The 18,669-nt window shown below is 44.0% G+C and overlaps 2 protein-coding genes across 2 annotated transcripts; both read right to left on the reverse strand.

The window, feature by feature from the left end:
* Nucleotides 1-2,731: 2,731 nt before the first annotated feature.
* LOC115043478 (potassium voltage-gated channel subfamily A member 2) lies at nt 2,732-4,228 on the reverse strand. The gene has a single exon (XM_029502000.1). The coding sequence runs from the start codon at nt 4,226-4,228 to the stop codon at nt 2,732-2,734; it is 1,497 nt and encodes a 498-aa protein (XP_029357860.1).
* An 11,387-nt stretch (nt 4,229-15,615) lies between these two features.
* LOC115043474 (potassium voltage-gated channel subfamily A member 3-like) lies at nt 15,616-17,169 on the reverse strand. The gene has a single exon (XM_029501993.1). It carries the CDS (start codon nt 17,167-17,169, stop codon nt 15,616-15,618), a length of 1,554 nt encoding a protein of 517 aa, XP_029357853.1.
* Nucleotides 17,170-18,669: the final 1,500 nt, after the last annotated feature.

Below are 18,669 nucleotides of genomic sequence, written 5' to 3' on the forward strand. Positions count from 1 at the left end.
TGTATGCTTCTCATGGGAACACAACAAATATAACTGATCCGATCCTTTCAAGACGCATGAAACAAACATGATGACTTGGACAGAAACAACCTCAGAAGCCTCACATCAGGCAGGTGGACGAGGCATCCTGAGCACAAATTGGCAGCAATGGTGTAAAAAAAAAAAAAAAACCATCTTGCTACTGCAGGTTAAAGACTGTAGTGAGCAGAACGAAACCCTAGGAATAAAAATGTACAACCTGGCGTGACAGAATTCATTTGGACAGTTCTTGCTACAGACCTCCTCCTAATCCATCACTTTCCTAATTACGAAAGACATCTGTGAAAAAGATGGAGAAAGGCAAGAGACTCGGGAGTGAAGTCAGAGGACCCCTTGCCAATATCTGCTACACTGCTGCTAATTATCACTTCCCATATTGACGTTACTGCCTTTGACTGTTACCTTGGCAGTGTTGAGCAAACAGAGGAAAATCTCAGCTGGACAAAATCCTAGAACCAGAACCTAATTCACATTTGATGCCAACTTTTAAAGGCAGATTGAGCTTCTGGCATCAAAGAGTTCTCAGAGGGTAGCCCGACTCCATTTAAATTCTGACCAGTTTAACGCCAATAAAAGCTTTCTGATGTAAGAATCTGGTTTAGGGATGACACAGTTTCTGAACGGTGCCCTGCCTTTCAACAACTACTTCAACAGAAGGCAGTTTTAAAACAACGGAGGCAAACTCTTAAGGGTTTGCTGGGAACCTCACCAGGAAAGAAAATGTTTTTGAAATGGCTAGTAAGAGTGTGTCTTTGGCACCCTAAACAGGCCCTGAAACAGGAGAACATGGAACAGTGCTCAGAATAGCTATTATTATTATTATCATTAGAAGTTAAAACATGGCGGTGACCTGCATGTTGTGGGAAGAGTCTCACTTTCTTTTAAACATTGCCATTAATTTTTTTTTAATTCTCTGATAAAAGTATGTGTGTATCGTATGTTCTGTCTGTATACATACATTTTCTTTTAATATATATATATTTATAAGAAATAAATATATCTATTGTATATAGTTATTTTTTTTTTTTTTGTCTCAGAGGCTTCTTCTGTGAGTTTAAACGCATGCTTTTTAGGAATGTTTTTGAGGTCATGCAACACTAGGAGAGTAGCGTAAACCCAGATAAAAAGGCAGTTCAGGGGAACATTATTCTACACATGGGTCCTTGAAAGTTGCTATTTTGATCAGGAGGGTGTGACCATGTTTCAAACCTGCGAAAAAGACAGCACTGCAAGCCTATCCTGTCTGCAACTGGGATTAAAGTCCAAGACGGGAGTGTGAGTTTACGGCTGAAATCACAGCTCAGCTGCAGCAGAAGTTGAACAGCAATGACTCCTACATGGAATGTTAATATTGACGAGAACACCGCATCCTATTAAGCATAGGGTTTGGTCTTGTGATTATTCCTTAAGAAATCCTCTAACATACAGCTTTAGGTTTTTGAAACAGCTACCTGCAGGCATACTTTTAAGACTGTGGATTTGTATAGAAGGCAGTGTAGAGACAATTATACAGTGGTGCGATGAAGCAAGTGGCAGTCGAGAAACAAGTGGAAATTCCCATTCAGATAAAAAAATGTCATGCAATAATCTACTGACTACACTTAATACTAACAGTACCTACCTACTGGCTATCAGTTAAGTCACAGTTAACCTACCTATCTATATGAATAAGTACCGTATGTGTGAAACTGTGAAAAACAAAGAAAACAAGAAACATTCAAGCTGTCCTCAAAGCTCTGCAATAAGACCAGTCTGGGGGAATGGAAGGAGGAGAGGTGGGGGGGTGGGGGGGTGGGGGGGGCTTGCATTGCAATACATACAGTACATGTAAGACCAAAGCAGTGAGAAGTCAAGGCCATTCTCAGTCATTCATCAGATACTGATGTCTACTGGGAAAAAAAGGCGTCGAACCATAAGCTTAGCGCTGATGGCTGTCATTCATCCTTGTAATAACGTGGTGTACCTAACCACGAACCTCGTCACAAGTCACCCACAGGCCACATCAGAGCTGGAGTGGGCTCGCTTTATGCTCGCACATCCTCTTAGCTTTACATGGTGTAAGACAGTTTTGTTTCATTGGCTCCAGGAAGCAGCATATGCAGCGCATGAGGAGGGCTCTTCAGAAAGCGCATGGCAGAGCAGTGTGCTTTGGGGAATGAGGGACCAGGGGACTAAAAGCAGGGCTTTGTGTTGTGTTGCTTTCTTCTAGCAATAATTAATTTTTATCTTGCAGTGTTTTCTCCCTTTTGCTTTTCTTTTTTTGTGCACTACTTGTTGGCTACTGTTGTGAGCAGGAAATAAATCGTTATTATTATTAATTTTATTTTTTTATTAATCTTTTTTTTTTTTTAATCTTTTTCTTCCCCTAACAGCCACACAGACAAAGCCAGCTCCATGCAGAAATATAAAAATTTGAAATTTCACTCAGTCTGACAGTAATCAGAAGTTTTAAGGGGGAGGGCAGGTTGTGAGGACTGAAGACAAGATGAGCGCAATGTGAGCAAATGGTCTATGTAGTTTTTTTTTTTTTTTCTCCTCACTGTCTATCATCATCATCATTATTATCATCAACATCCTGGATTCTATTGCCTTGATTTTTCCAGCACACATGAGTTGGAAGGCTGTACACCTGTCTCGTCCGGTTGCTCAGCTCCACATTTCCCTCTCGCACGGAGAGGAAAACAGCAGATGACTACACGTCTGTGAGCATTTTGGTGATGTTTACATAGTTTGTGTTGGCCAGCGTGCAGTTTGCTGTCTTGAGGTTCTCCTCCTGAAAGTCCTCGTTGCTGTTGTTCACAGCCTCCTGGATCTCCATATAGTCCGATTTACTGATGGTGGATCCGCTCCGGCTTTTCTTCAGCTCCTCGGCCGAATCGGCTTTGGGCACGTTGACCTGCAGATACTGCGCCTGCTCCTCGCCCTCAGTCTCACGGTGGTAGAAGTAGTTGAAGTTGGACACGATGACAGGCACTGGCAAGGCAATGGTCAGCACACCTGCGATAGCGCAGAGGGAGCCCACTATCTTGCCGCCGATGGTAGTTGGAACCATATCACCGTAGCCGACCGTTGTCATGGATACCACAGCCCACCAAAACGCATCTGGGATGCTTTCGAACTGCGACTCGGGCTCGTCCGCTTCAGCAAAGTAGACGGCACTGGAGAAAAGGATGACCCCTATGAAGAGGAAAAAAATGAGCAGGCCGAGCTCTCTCATGCTGGCTTTCAGGGTTTGACCCAAAATCTGAAGCCCCTTGGAGTGACGAGAGAGCTTGAAAATTCTGAAGACTCGTACTAAGCGGATGACCCTGAGAATGGCTAAAGACATGGCTTGCTGACCTGCTTGACCATCCTCCGGCCTGTCTGCTAGCTCTGTGCCAAGAGTGATGAAGTAAGGGATGATGGCAACAATATCAATAATGTTCATTATATTACCAAAAAAGCCTGCTTTGCTGGGGCAGGCGAAGAAGCGCACCAGGAACTCAAAGGAAAACCATATAATGCAGAGAGTCTCTAGGATAAAGAAAGGGTCGGTGAAGTAGGTGGAAGTGTAGCTGATGATCGTGGTGTTGGTCTCCGGTGAAAATATTGCTGCGTGAGACTTGTGCATTTCCTCCTCATCGTTGCGGAAAATGGGGAGGGTCTCCAAGCAGAAACTGACTATAGATATCAGGATGACCATGACGGAGATTATGGCGATAATCCTAGCAGGACCTGAGCTCTCCGGGTACTCGAACAACAGCCACACCTGTCTCTGAAACTCATTGTCAGGAAGGGGCCGCTCTTCCTCCTTGATGAAACCCTCATCTTCTCTGAACATCTCGATGGCCTCCTCGCCCAGCTCGTAGAAGCGAATCTCCTCTGAGAAAATATCAAGGGTGACGTTGACCGGCCTTCGTAGCCGCCCCCCTGATTGGTAATAATACAGTATGGCGTCAAAGCTAGGTCTGTTCCTGTCGAAAAAGTACTCATTCCTCAGTGGGTCAAAGTAACGCATCCTCTTTTTGGGGTCCCCCAGCAAAGTTTCGGGGAACTGGGAGAGGGTTTTGAGTTGTGTCTCGAAGCGCAGCCCTGAGATGTTGATGACCACCCTCTCACAACACTCATGGTCGGCCTCCGGGTCGTAGTCCTGCGGGTGTCCCGGGTGTGCAGCCGCCTCGTCAGAGGGGTCGCCTGTGGCAACAGTCATTCTGCAGGGGGAGGATGCCTGCACTTTTCAGTGAGTCTGGGTCCTGCAGCCTGGATAACTGCAGGCAGGGATCAGGAGAGGGAGGGGGCTGAACACCGTAAAGACCTGACGGCCACAGGATGTCACCTAGGATCTGACTGCATGCAGGACAGACAGAAGCAAAGACAGACAACAAGGTCAGGTAAACCCGAAACGTGTTTCAGCACTCAACACTGCTTCCATTCAGATGATCAGACCGCTCAGAGCAGATGAAAATGACGCCACCCTCAAAAAACAATGTCATAAGATTAGAGTTATGTAAAGTTAGCCTGTCGTGAGGAGCCGGTGGATGTCAATTTGAGTCAACTCATGAAAACTATTGCTCCTGACTTGGGAACATTAACATGCAAATAACCATCCGCCTTGCACATAAATTGTCTTAATGCAGGTAAACTTGCAGACTGTCATAGAAAACGTACCGAAGCTCATAAATTAGGACACCGATCTGCTGCAATGGACAATATCCAATGAAATGAATGGGAATACCTTTCGCAGTGAAGCCATGCGTGAATATGGCAATGCAGCAGGCACCAAATTCATACAGACAGCATCCTGTCTAGAATATCATAGATAACCACTGCAGTCCAAACACACGTAGCAGGCACTTTTAAGATTTTGCTGCTGTGCTAAACAAACGCCACAACCGCATCATATTGACTGACTTCAGTTTTAGTTTTGTTGGAGCATTTTAGTCTCGAAATGGTGCCCGTCTCTGAAATATTCAAAAACGTCTATAAATAATGTATCCATAGAAGGAAATAGGTTCCAGGAGAAAACACTGTATCTCGTCTGCATATTCTCCACTCAGAGTGGGAGCACAGTTTAACAGAAATAAAATCCTGATGGAGCATACAAGAAATATCTAACTGCATGGTTATCGGTCATTATCAAGATCTTTGGTGAAGAGCAAATCAGTGCATTAACTATAAAATGCCACGACCTATATGAAGAAAAAAAAAAAAAAAAACAACCCAAAACGCACATTTAATCGACATTACAGCTGATAGGTAAACGCAAGCTGCTTTATGTCTCTTTCATACATACCTGCTGACATCTTCTTCTTCATATGGAGATGTGACTGTAGGCTCCTGTTGGACACTGGTATCAGGAAGGTAGAAAAAATAAAACCCCCAGCTGCGACAATCAAGTCGTCTGTATTCACGGAGGGTTAAAAAAAAAGGGAGGAGGGGAGGGGGGGGGGATTTTTCCAATTTGGGACTGTCGATGATATTCACCTCATGTTGTCTGCAGCATCCTCGCCGTGTACACCGGGTACAGTATGTGCGGGTGTGTCCTCGGTTTCCCCTCCCCGACTCCTTTCCTCCGGGTAGGCTGTCGTGGGATGGCGATTGGCAAATAAAAAATAAATTAATAAAAAAAAAAAAAAAAAAAAAAAGGGAGGAGGGAACCGATCAAGGAGGTGCTGTTGCCTCCTGTAATAACCAAAAGGTGCTGGGATCAGCAGAATGATCTTCCTCCACTGTTGCCCCTCTAAAGCCACACTGACGGGATGACGGAAAGGTAAATAGTCCTGGTAAGATTTTCAGAGAGGAAACATCTGCAAAAGAGGGGTTAAAAAAAAAAAAAAAAAGGTGGGAGAGAGCTTAAAAAAAAAATGACAATCTTATTATCAAGATTTAATAATTAGATGCGCCTTCAGGGACCTGAGCAACACTGAATCTTCTTTTTCACTTCAAAAATTGTTCAAAAGGAGAATAAATCTGCCACTTGGAGAATTTAAATGTATTCACGCGTCACTTAGACAATTTACACACTTTTTTTTTTTTTCCTAATTTGATCACAAAGCAGCAAGGATCCAGAGTGTGAGCTGCAGATCTGCTCAGCCACAGTTTCCAGCACAGACACAGTTCTGTGGGTCTTCTAATAGCCTACATGGTGAGCAGAGCAGCGTCTTCAGACACTGACTTGAAACGACGTGGATGAAAGGATCGCCCCACGTATCGGGGCCGGAAGATTATGCAATTTCACTGAGCCACAGCCCCGTTTCCACACACAAACATACATGAAAAGCAGCTTTTCTTGGACCTGCGTGGTCTCAGCCGGCCAGGAGGTGCCCGTGCATTTATTTATTCAGTTATTTAGGTGGTGGGGAAAGAAAGATTTCCGGCTGAAATGTTTCTGTAGTCAAGTCAGTGGCCGCCTGGTTGGTATTATAAAGCTTAGTCAAACCTGCAGTCGGGCATTGCTGTGCATACCAAGAGACATGCTGGTGATGGAGAAGGCAAGGGCGAAAAAAGGCGCTCTCCATCCGCACTGTAGCCTACCACTCCTTACCTTATCTGCAGTGTGGGCAATTTAAAGGGGTACACATCTCCTGCATTGTTTGCAGCAGTGCTGCTGGTCACTGGGTCTCACGTTTCTAAACAGTAAAGGTCAGATTTTTTTTTTTTTTTTTTCATTTTACGGTTTAGAGACAAACAGGAGTGCTATGTGACATTATATTAGACTGCAGTTGGAATTCATTCATTTGTCCGAGAAAGTAATCAACCTCAAAGGCGACAGATTTTTTTTTTTTTTTTTTTTTTTTCTGGTGTCTCCTCTGAGCTTTAATGTCTGCAGAGGTCAGAACAATTATAAGGTCACTGTCTGCCTTCTGTCTGTCTGCCCGCCTGCTGCCACACATGCGGATACCTCTCACTATATCTTAATGGCTTTCCCAGGTTCTTCATGACAGCACAGACATTATTTATGAACCACGGGCCCGTTACAAAGACTGTTAATGTAGGTTTTAAAGCTCATTTCACTTTGCATTATCTGGCTTGCTGTAATTAAAAGCGAAGGGTCCCACGACTGTAAATGCTGTCTGTGTGCTTTAATCATTTGGGGATGGGAAAATGGCTGCCTGTGCAAATTGGAAAATGAGGGTGTCAATGGTAAATTTGTCTCCAAGAGGTATTGATTGTAGGACTCCATCAGAGGTTGTTTTGGCACAGAGATAGGGAGCATAAAAAATGAACTTGAGGAAGGTTGATTAGTACAGAAATGACGTTATCTCTACACATGATTTGCAGATTGCAGATTGCCTTTTAGTCGGTCATATGAAATGATTCAGATTCAAATGTCTTAATTAAATAAAATGTTATATATCCCATGTGTACATGGTGATTTTTTTAAACATTTTGCTATGTTTGAATACTATAAATCTGGTGCTCCAGTATTAGCTGATTTCATAGCCATGTCATATATAAGTTTAATTTGCTAATTTTATTATTCTACTTTTTACTTTGTCAAAATGATTCATGCCCAAAAGGTGTGTTTAATTAAAGGACTACACATTTCCACAAAGGAGGAACAGGAATACTGGTTACACTGGACCTGATGAGACCTTGGAGCCATTTGTAGTTTAAAATGGGCAAAGGGTGAATCTAAAAATCAGATTTGAGAGCTGGTTAAAAACCGATAATTTCTCCAGACATTTATTGCCATCTTTTGGTACTTTACACATTAATGTAGCACTTGATGATAAAAATAATTTTCACTAGGCAAAAACATTTCATTGCATGATGGATTAAAGTTTTTTTTATTTTGTGCTATCTATATATAGCAGTATGAGGTATAATCAGCCAGTTTTTTTTTTTTTCCAGCCAGACAAAGGTTCTCTGAGGTCAGCAATATAAATCAATATGGCTGACTAAAGAAAGGCTTTTACTATACATTTTCTTCTTGAGCAGCCTGAAAGTGAAGAACATTTTCCTTCCTGCACCTGCGAGGTTCGATACCCAGTCCAACTGAGGACGTGCAGAGAACAAATCTAATTTTTCTCATATGTTACTCAATACAGATACAAAAGAACTCAAAAATGAGACGGGTCCAAAGTTTCCATTGAGCATGTCTGTTTATCAGTGTCAGTGTCAGTGATGTTTAGCCAAGTCTCTGGTGTGCAGAGCTCTTTTTATGGTTGCTGGCGATCTATTGTACCTTCCTTGCTCCGTGATACTGCATTGCAGCAGCCACAGGTTTCCAGCATATGCGCGCGCACACAAAGACACACACACACACACACACACCATATGAAAAGGCTGCAAACAAAAGTTTCAAATTCCAACCTGATTCAACTCCAAGAGCCTGCCCTGCTTATTACAAGTGCTATATAATAGCAACATGATGCAGTAAAAATGGAATAGAGGAACATATCATGCGCACTCTTAGATTTGCCGCTGCATGAAAACAGATTTCCTGCTTCTAGTTGAGGCGATGCACATTCTCTTGTGTCTAATTCCTCATTAAGAAGTTCTCACATGAAAAATAATCAGCATGTTTAGTGAGAAACTTATGCTTGAATGATCCCATGCTACATATTATGATGAGTTTCTATTTCCTATCATGATTTTTTTCCCCACTCCTCAGGTTATCTAACCCACAACCTTGCTGCTAGACACTTTTTTTTTTTTTCCTAATGTATCTTTACTGAGACTCAATTTATTTCACCCTCTGGGAGATGAGTCATTCCAGCATCACTGCTCATGACAGGAAACTGAAGTGTCCTGCGAAAGAGGCCAAGTTAAACACACAACTATGGGAACGGGCTTAGAAAGTGGAAGCAATATATTTAAAAAAAAAAAAAAAAAAAGGAAGAGTGAAGCCGGTATACAAATGCAGCTCCCCATGTTGCCTTCCGTGTCCCCTGGAGTTAACAGCACATCTGAGGCAGAGACGAGAAAAGAAATTGAGATTTTAAAAAAAGAAAATGATAGTGTGGAGAGAAGAGTGTGCAAGTAGGGGGAGGAGAAGAAAAAGGGAGGGAAAAGAGAGAGTCGTGTGTGTCAGATTGAGGCCCAGCAGGATGAGGGCAGACGCTGGAGAAGAGCCAGAAACCAGGGAGAGACACAAGGACACCGGTCCACTGCGGTATCCTGCCAAACTGCGGCTCGCTTAGACTGATAGCCTCACAGAAATCTGCACACACGCCCACAGCACAGGCTTATTATCTAAACTTGTGGGTTTGTAGAACACTGGTCACCGCCTGCAGACATTTTTCTTATGATAACAGTTTACTGCTTTGGCGGACATGAACACACATGCACACTTTGGTATAGAGTGTCCTCAGCTGTCATTTGTACTGACAGCACAAGAATGAGAGGGAAAAAAAAACAAAAAAAACTTGGCTACATTCAATGCAGTGAGCTACCCTTGATGCTGAGGAGCAGGACTGTGAGTCAGTGAGTGAGTGAGTCAGTGTCACTGATGCAGGGAAGCCCTTCTGCTGCATTATACAATTTGTCTGTACAAGGGAGGGAAATTCAAGTCCAGGTAAGTGCTGGATCAGAAACACTGGGTTATATTACACCAAGGTCACACTAGAAACACAATACCTTTGATAGGAGCGTGACAGAATAAAAAATTAAGATGATTGAGTGCGTTTGTGTGTCAATAAGCTTTTTACATCCACATTAAGGCTATGAAACCCTCTGAATATTTAGACAAATCAATATTCTTGTTTTTACATGTGTTCAATGGATGTGGAATAATTTAGCATAAAAAAAAAACAACAAAAAAAAAAAACAAAACTATGTTTGAGGGCTGCTGTCGTTGGCTGCAGCACAGATGCACATAATGGGACTTGTGGCATTTACAGTGACAGCTACTGTTCAACAGTGATGATGCAATGCCGTTTGTTTGCCAGTGATTCAAGGGACCACAATATTTGCCTCAGCCTCATGCAGCAGTCTCATCTGCAGTCAGCAGCGCTGCCACTGCTGCTGCTGCTGCTTCTGGACCCGGCAGCCACTCTGACTCACAGGACACCTGAGGGATGTGCCAGGGTTGCACAGTTTCCAGGGTCACAAGGCCCTTGCAAGGCATCCGACTCGCTTTGCCCTCCCAATAACAATTCGAATCCCGTCTGTCCAGGTTTAGATAAACAGACTCCTGGAGAGTGCCTGAAAACACCACAGCATCACAAAGAAATGTTCGAGGTCAGCTTTGCTACTGTAGTTGGGCAAATCTATTGCTCAGCCTCATTTGGTTGCTAAGGAGACCGTTTCTGGGGGCAGCAGTGGGAGGAGGCTGGGCGGTGACATCACGCCTTCAGCGTCTGTGGTGCCGCTGGGATATTTCAGGTAAAGTTACAGCACGATGACAAAGCAATTTTCGTTCCCTGCTGTCTGCTGCGTTAGCTAAAGATAAATTAGTGGTTGGAAAAAGTCAAGAATATCTGGGGGGCCATTTGTTTTTTTGCTCCTTTCACAGCTGCACACCTGCATGGTCCAGCGTCTCCAGCTTATCCCGCAGCTGCCTACGAGTCTGGTTTCACTGTCAGCTTCAGCACGTCGGCCCTCTGGGGGGGAGGACACATGCTCTCTTCCACATACTCTCTGGGCTTTTCTTTGTCTCACTGAAAGCCACGAACAACGTGTCTTGATGCAGGGAAGTGAACTTTATGAATAGCCCCCAGAGTGCCATTACTTGCTCTCCAAAGAGCAGATGGATGAATGGCACCCAGAGAAATAATGGCAATATGTCTCCTGGTTTCTATTTTTGATGTCACTGAGTTACAGTTTTAGGGCAAATACTGTACCACATAAAAATATCATCAGAGCAGGAAGAAAAATGTGCAGTGCTATGAATAAGAGCACTGGATGCAGCTGCTGCCTTCCCTCATTCCTCTCTCCAATGTGTCATGAAGTTGCTTTGTTAAAGTTCAAAGATGACAAGCAGCTCCTCTCTTGGCACACGCTCCCCAACTCGGCATGCTGGGTATCATTAGAGGTAAGCACGCTGCTGCGAGGCATCATTCCTCCCATGCGGTGGATGTTGCTATGATGAAGACAGCAAGGAGACGAGAATAGAGGGAAAGCCCGGGGTCTCCTCTCTACCCACCCTGACTAAGCACGATCCTGGGCACGTATCCTCTGGTCTGCCTGGAGCAGCAGTGTCAGAGAGCACCAGCTGCGGAGCTGACTGTTTACGGTTTTCTGTGTCGGTGTGTGTATTTGTGTTTCACACATGTGCACTCGTGTGCGAGTGCCTTCCCTCTGAGTCGGTGCAGAGTGTGCAGGCGTCCACTTCAGTGTGTTCTGTTTTCTAATGACCAGGCTCCCTCAGCGGAGTGCATTCAGGCACACCAGATGTGACCGTCTTACAGCTGTGCAGCACTCAGGCATGCTCATTCATACGCACACACACAGACATCCACTCAGGGACAGCGAGACAACTGGACACATCATAACATTGAAAGTCATAAGTGTGCATTGTGCTTTAAGCCCTTCTAGCAGCCGTGCTCTTTGTTGAATCTCTCTTTGCAGCTATAGTGTCCTGTTATTACATAAGCAGAGGATGGCAACATTTTTACATTTTAAACCCTTCTCTGAATTCACTACCTGAGCTTCTGATGCCACAAGACTTTATTTTGGCAAATTGAAATCTTTTCTGTAAAACTTTTACTAAACAAAAGTCAAAGTATTCATGTTAAAAATCATCCAACTACAAGCAGCTGTATACAAAGATTTCCGGTTTAAAACTGGACAATCTTCCTTTTGATTGATATGACTGAGATATGAGCCCAGTTAAGCCAGTGATCATTGATTCGTTTTTATTATTATAGTTGGCATTTTTTGGCCACTTGGTGGCAGTGAAACAAAACAAAACAAAACTTCAGATGATGTCACAAACAGCTTATTCACACGCCCAGCAGACACAAAGAAACATTTGCATGCATTTAGATTTGTGTTTTTGGCAACATCAAAAAATTTAATTCAATAGGCAATGTGTGACTAAACATTGCAGTACTAGTTTCTTGTGCAGACTGATGCTGAGGTGAGTGCACAGGTTTCTTCAGGTTTTGTATTTTTTTTTTTTTTTGGGGGGGGGGTGAGAACAAATGTCTGCTGAAACAAAACAATGAACAGAAAAATGCAAAAAACACTGTGGAGCTGAGAGAAAGGGCAGTCAGTGCTGTTTATTCAAAGGATGTGTAAAAGATACTGAATAATTATTGAAATCTGGGTAATTCATCATCTCTTACAATCTTGAATTCCTGATGAGACAAGTAAACACAGAAGTGTCTGATAAGTTCTTTTAAGAATTTAAAGAAAAGCAACACTGATCTCCTCGTGAGGCCACAATAGCTCAGCTTCTAACAAGTTTACCTCTCATGTTTCTCTCTCCAGCGACCAGAGTCAGACAGGTTGAACTGCAGGTGTCCCTTATAGCGCTGCTGTCGAGCTCCACAGGAGATGATTAACTCCGCCGGGCAACTTGGAGGCACGTTTTCATTTTCCCCTGGTTAAAAATACATTGAGCAAGGACTTTAATTCTGGTAGAGGAGACAGCGAGAACAAAACCACTCAGCATTTCTGAGGCACAGCACCTGGAGCTGTAGCTCACATCTGCTTTGTCTGCTTTGCAGAGTCTTCAGTTTTAATGCAGAGCTGCGAAGAGCTCAAATCTTAAAGCTTAAAAAAACACGAGGCTGTGACTAAGATTTTTTTTTTCCCCTCGCCCTTCAGCTAGCTTTGTGTCTTTCTTTTTACTTTTGCTTTATGAAACTACACGAGCCTCCATTTGGTGCTCCAGTGACCAGAGTCAGACGGGCTGAACTGCTAAAAGGAAACTAACCTTTTTAGCTAGCGGTTTTATCTATCAGGTATATAAATGTTAACCAGATACAGCTCAGTTTGAAGTGTCCTAGTTCAACACAACATTCAAATACCACCTCATAAATAAAAAATATTATTTATTTAAAAAATTTACATGAACACAAACATCAATGTATATCAGTTATGTTACTCATAAACCCCCCAGAAAACAAAAAACAAAAACAGTAAATTATCCTACAGTGGCATTACTTATGTTTGCTGTCATTTCTGTATAACTTTGACCTCATTTGGCAATTTTATACATCAATGAATGAAAAACATTTATATCAAACTATAATCTCACAACTAGGTTAGTTGTGTTGCACATTTCTGCAACACAAGACATTTTAATAGACAATTGTCGTGTTTTGTTTTTTGTTTTTTTTTTGGGAGGGGGCTCATGGAGGTAATTATGACAATTGTATATTATATTTCAATAGCTTGATTATAGAAAGGCACAATTATATATTCCTTCTACAAAACTTCATAATGTAAGTCCTGCAAAGAGCATTTATCAGTATCATACAAACATTTCATGAACACTAAGATGTAGTTGCGCACATATAAGTGTATTCCATAAATGTTCATTATTATAAAGCCTCTGACCAAAAGTATCTTTCTCCTCTGTAGACATTTTCTTTATTAGGACTCTTTTAATGTTTTCTCTTTTGTAGTGCTTAGCATCCAACGTCTAGTAGCATACAGAGCTATTGCCGAGTACATTAATGCACTTATGTCACCTTACAACTCCATGACACTGTTTATGGAAAACCCTACCACTAACCTTGCACAGGAGGCCTGTTGCCTTTAAAATCTAACGAGATAAATATTTACAGTGCATCATCAACGTTTGACTCCTGCCCAACAGTAGTAACTCAGATTATCCACTGGAGGGCAGTGTTGATCTGTTTTCAGTGATGTTCATCAACAACAACAACAACAACAACAACAAGATGGCTCAGCATGATGCCAGTCAGGACAACACCTACAATTTATGCAGCATTTTACCTATTTCATCAAACAGCAACATGTTTCTACCTCATTCCCGATTAATGATGAAATTGGAAATTAAAGTGCATTTGGGGAAAACTCCCCATTCTACGATACAGCTGAAATTATGTGATTAATCAGTCGACAGAACATTACTAATCGGGGAACTATTCAGATAATAGAGTCATCGTTTTAATTTATTATTTTTAGTCCAAAATGGACACTTTTTTCCAATTCAAACTCATCTATTGTGAATGTTGGCTGCTTTCTCTGCTTTCTGTCTTCACAAACTGAAAATCTTTCTTGTGGGCAGTTAGACACAACAAGACATTCAATGACATGACAATCTTTGTATTATGAGAAAAAAAAAAAAAGGATGAACTTTGTGATTAATGCATCCTGAAAAAATAAAAAAAACATTTCTATCCATCTTGAAAACAACCATTTGCTGCAGATGAAGTCAGACGAAAGGTATCTGACGTCAGGCCTAGTTGGCATGCCAACTCGGAGAATGCAGCTGACATCTGGAAAACACAGCAGGCGAGGTGTTTCCAGTGAAGGGGAAACAGGATCCGGCTGCACTGAAACATTTATATCCCCAAATAGCAGCCAAAAGCCAATTAACTTTTATTATCATTAACTTCACCTTCATATGGTTGATAATGGGAAGATGGATGCATTTTCACAGGGAGCCAGAAATGATTTGACTCCACAAGTAAATTTTTCATATTAATCCAGAGTTGCCCCTCCGAGCACCAAAAGGTGAGAATGAAGGTGACGGTGAACCTCAGCTGAGAAGCCTTCCTCTACAACGCCATGGTAACACTGGAGGGAGTTGCCCAGGAAACCGCCGTCGTCATGGAGACTGCATCACAAGGCGGGCTGAGTGAGCAGGGAGGCGGGACGCAGCGCACTTCCTCCCTCCTTTCATCCCGCCGTCACGTGACCTCTCGCACACAATTCACAATTTATTCGTTTATTCATCTCTCTCTCTCTCATTCTTTCTCACGCTGGAGCAAATTTACAACGATGAGGATGCTTATCCTAAAAGGTGATGACATTTTGAGTCGGTGAATAACCACTTCCTTTTTATTTATCATAGACTATATGGAGGCAGGTCTGAATAAAGATACAGTTTTACGCAAAGATCACCTTTTAATTTGTGATAAGCGCCTTCACCTACATCACTCTGCGGGCTTATTACCTGAATTAGAATAGTAATAAGAATAATCGGCACATGACTCTGAGTCCACATCTCCACAGGTTATGATATTAAATATAACCTAGACAAGAATTTGGCTGTATGTAAAACGAGCCTATTCATTCTATTACTGGACAGTGAAACTTTTCTCCCCACGAAGGACTGATACATACTCTACAGTGGACTACATCCCGGTCATGAACACCAACAACTTTCGTACAACAACATCGAGATATGTAGGCATCGAGTGGCACAACGCACTGAAAAATATCTGTTTCCAGGTTCCCCAAAAAGACAACAGCTCGAGTTTGAGTGAACACCCCTCCGGGGCTCTGAAGTCACATTAATACTTCTCCATGTCTTAGAAACAGTCCAATATGCAGTATTGGTGAGTAGTACGGTGTCTCATCTGCCTGAATGGTTAAAACGGACATTTACGCAGCGTTCATCCACAGATATGGACTGACATGTTACGGCCATTATGATTTATACACATATAAAATCGTCTTAAAGATACTGAGGCGTGTATATGCTCCAACAATTATTCACTGTAGCTTCAGTCACACGTCCGTGAAGATCTTCTTGGTGTTCACGCAGTTCTGGTTGTTCTCGGTGGTGAAGTTGGGCTGTTTGAAGGCGCTGTTGATGCCCTCCTCGATCACCATGTACTCCGACTTACTGAGGGACGAGGAGCTGCACGACCTGCGCAGCTCCTCGGAGGGAAGGTGCTCACAGCTGCCGCTGTTCAGGTAGTGGGGCTGCTCCTCCCCGTCCGTCTCCCGGTGGTAAAAGTAGTTGAAATTGGACACGATCACTGGCACGGGTAAGGCAATGGTCAGCACGCCCGCGATTGCGCACAGCGACCCCACTATTTTCCCCCCGATGGTCACCGGGTGCATGTCCCCGTATCCCACCGTGGTCATGGTCACAACCGCCCACCAAAAGGCATCCGGGATGCTGGTGAAGCTGGACGACGGGTCGTCCGCTTCCGCAAAGTAAACCGCGCTGGAGAAGAGTATAACTCCGATGAAAAGGAAAAATATGAGCAGACCCAGCTCCCTCATGCTGGCCTTGAGCGTCTGCCCCAAAATCTGAAGTCCCTTTGAATGTCGAGAGAGTTTGAAAATGCGAAAGACCCTCACCAGCCTGATCACCCTCAGGATGGCCAGGGACATCGCCTGCTGCCCGCCGTTGGTTTGCCGCTCGGCCAGCTCCGTCCCCAGAGTGATAAAGTAAGGGATGATAGCCACGATGTCAATGATATTCATGATGTTTTTGGAGAAGCAAGTTTTGCTGGGGCAGGCGAAAAACCGAACCAGCAACTCGAAAGAGAACCAAATGATGCACAGGGTCTCTATCACAAAGAAGGGGTCCGTGAAGGGACTTGGCACGTTGGGGCCAGTGCCGTTGACCGTGGGGGCCACCGTGGTTTGGTCTCTCTCGTCCCGGAATTCCGGGAGAGTCTCCATGCAGAAAATGACGATTGAAATTAAGATAACAAGCACCGAAACGATGGCTATCCCTCTGGCTGGCCCCGAGCTTTCAGGGTACTCAAACAAAAGCCAAACCTGCTTCTGGAAATCGTTTTTGGGCAGTACGCGCTCCTCTTCCTTTATAAAGCCTTCATCCTCTCGGAATTTCTCCATGGCCTCCTCGCCCAGCTGGTAAAACCTGATCTCCTCGGAGAAAATGTCAATGGGGACGTTAACAGGTCTCCGTATGCGCCCCCCGGACTGGTAGTAGTACAGGATGGCATCAAAGCTGGGTCTGTTCCTGTCGAAGAAGTACTCGTTCCTCAGCGGGTCAAAGTAGCGCATCCTTTTCCTGGGGTCCCCCAGCAGCGTGTCAGGGAACTGGTTGAAAGTTTTAAGTTGCGTCTCGAAACGCAGCCCGGAGATGTTGATCACCACCCGCTCGCAGCATCCCTGGCGGCCTCGCTCGTACCGATCCACGGACAGGTGAGGCGCCGACAGCACGGCGGACTCCTCCAGCATGTTTTCCACCGTCATGACGCCCCTCTCCGCCTCGACATAACCCCGGCCGGCGGACGCGCTGCTGCCCCTGCGTCTGGCCGACGAGGGTGACTGGATCACGCCGGAGGTCTGCTCATCCATACAGGTGGTTTCTGGTCTTGAGGAGGTGGGGGTGGGGGGGAGGTGGGGGAGGTGGGTGAGGGGGTGGGCGGGGGGGCGCAGAGTGCGCCACGCCTCTCTCAGTCAAAGCTCACAGCTTTGGGGAGTTGTGGCCGACGCCACTTACATCGCCTCTCACCATCACCTATCATCTGTGATGGTGAGAGGCGCGGTTCAGCCCCCCCCCCCTGTTTTTTCCTAACACGTTGACACCCGCCCACGGCGCGCATATGTCTGCCATACGTCCACCAACCCGCCCGTCGGACACGAACTTGACAGTTATTGTGGGGCTCACACCGTAATCCAAGCGCGGTGGATCAAAAACAAACACACACTTTGACGGATCACCTGTTTGAGCCAAGTTAGGATTATTTTTCTCTGCGCCCGTGCACGGGTTGAAATGAAACCATCAACATCTTTATCACGTTGCAGACGACAATGAGATCACAAAAACATGACACTGAAAGCCGAGCATGCATTCATCAGCTCGGAGGACCAAAGTCCCAGATATGTTTGGATTCAACTGTTGCCTTTTTTGTTTGTTTGTTTTGTTTTTCTTGGCTGTTGGCAACAAGAGGTCCGAGTCTTGGCTGTGAGGATTCAGCTGAGCATTAAACAGTTTTTGTTTGTTTGTTTGTTTTTCATAAATCTTATTTGTTATTGGTTGATGAAGGTTTGCTCTCCATGGTGCTGAAAACAAGTGCGCCCTAGTGTGCGAAATCAATGCGCGCTCCCTTCTGACAAATGAAACTGACTTGAGTCGTGAATGCGCGCAGTCTGTGCGCGTTTGCGGCCGTCTGAAGATGTGTTTGCAGTGACTGGGAACATGAGAAACATCAGTCACCGCAAATCCACCCTCTCCTTTTCCCGCCTCGTGGTGAAAGAGTTTGTTAGAGCTGTGATTAATCATGAAAACGCAGAAATCCACATTGTTTGTAATTCATACTGACAGAGCTGCATCATTGCTGTCTGTGCACAGGCTCAATGAGATTAAATCAGGTTCAAGTCTCATGCACAGGGAGCTCCGTCTGTGTTTGTTTTTACTGTGCCCACTCTTGAGTTTTCGTTTCAACACTTGAATCCTGAAGGAAAAAGCAGAGCCGCTGCTCAATCCAAATACGGCAAACATCTAGTACTCAACTATGAACATACTCAGAAAATCCTCTTACAGCGGATGACACTCGTCTAAAAAAACCTATTGACCTCTTTTGCAGCAGCCTGAAAAAAAAAAAAAAAAAAGTTCTGGGGCATGGGAAAACCTCACTGTCAAGAATACTGTGCATAAAAAAAAAAAAAAGCACTTCTGCAGTAAAATGTAATAAATTTGAGTTTATTATTAGCCTGAATCTAAAAATGTCAATACTAAAACCAAATCCAGTTCATTTAACTGTTTCACTGCCTGTGAAGGAACCACAGCACTGGAAGCTCTCTGGTTAAACATCCTCTTCCATTCAAGCAAACACCCGAACGCACCCTGGAGTC

This window comes from Echeneis naucrates, chromosome 5, assembly GCF_900963305.1.
Source record: "Echeneis naucrates chromosome 5, fEcheNa1.1, whole genome shotgun sequence".
Classification (NCBI taxonomy): domain Eukaryota; kingdom Metazoa; phylum Chordata; class Actinopteri; order Carangiformes; family Echeneidae; genus Echeneis; species Echeneis naucrates.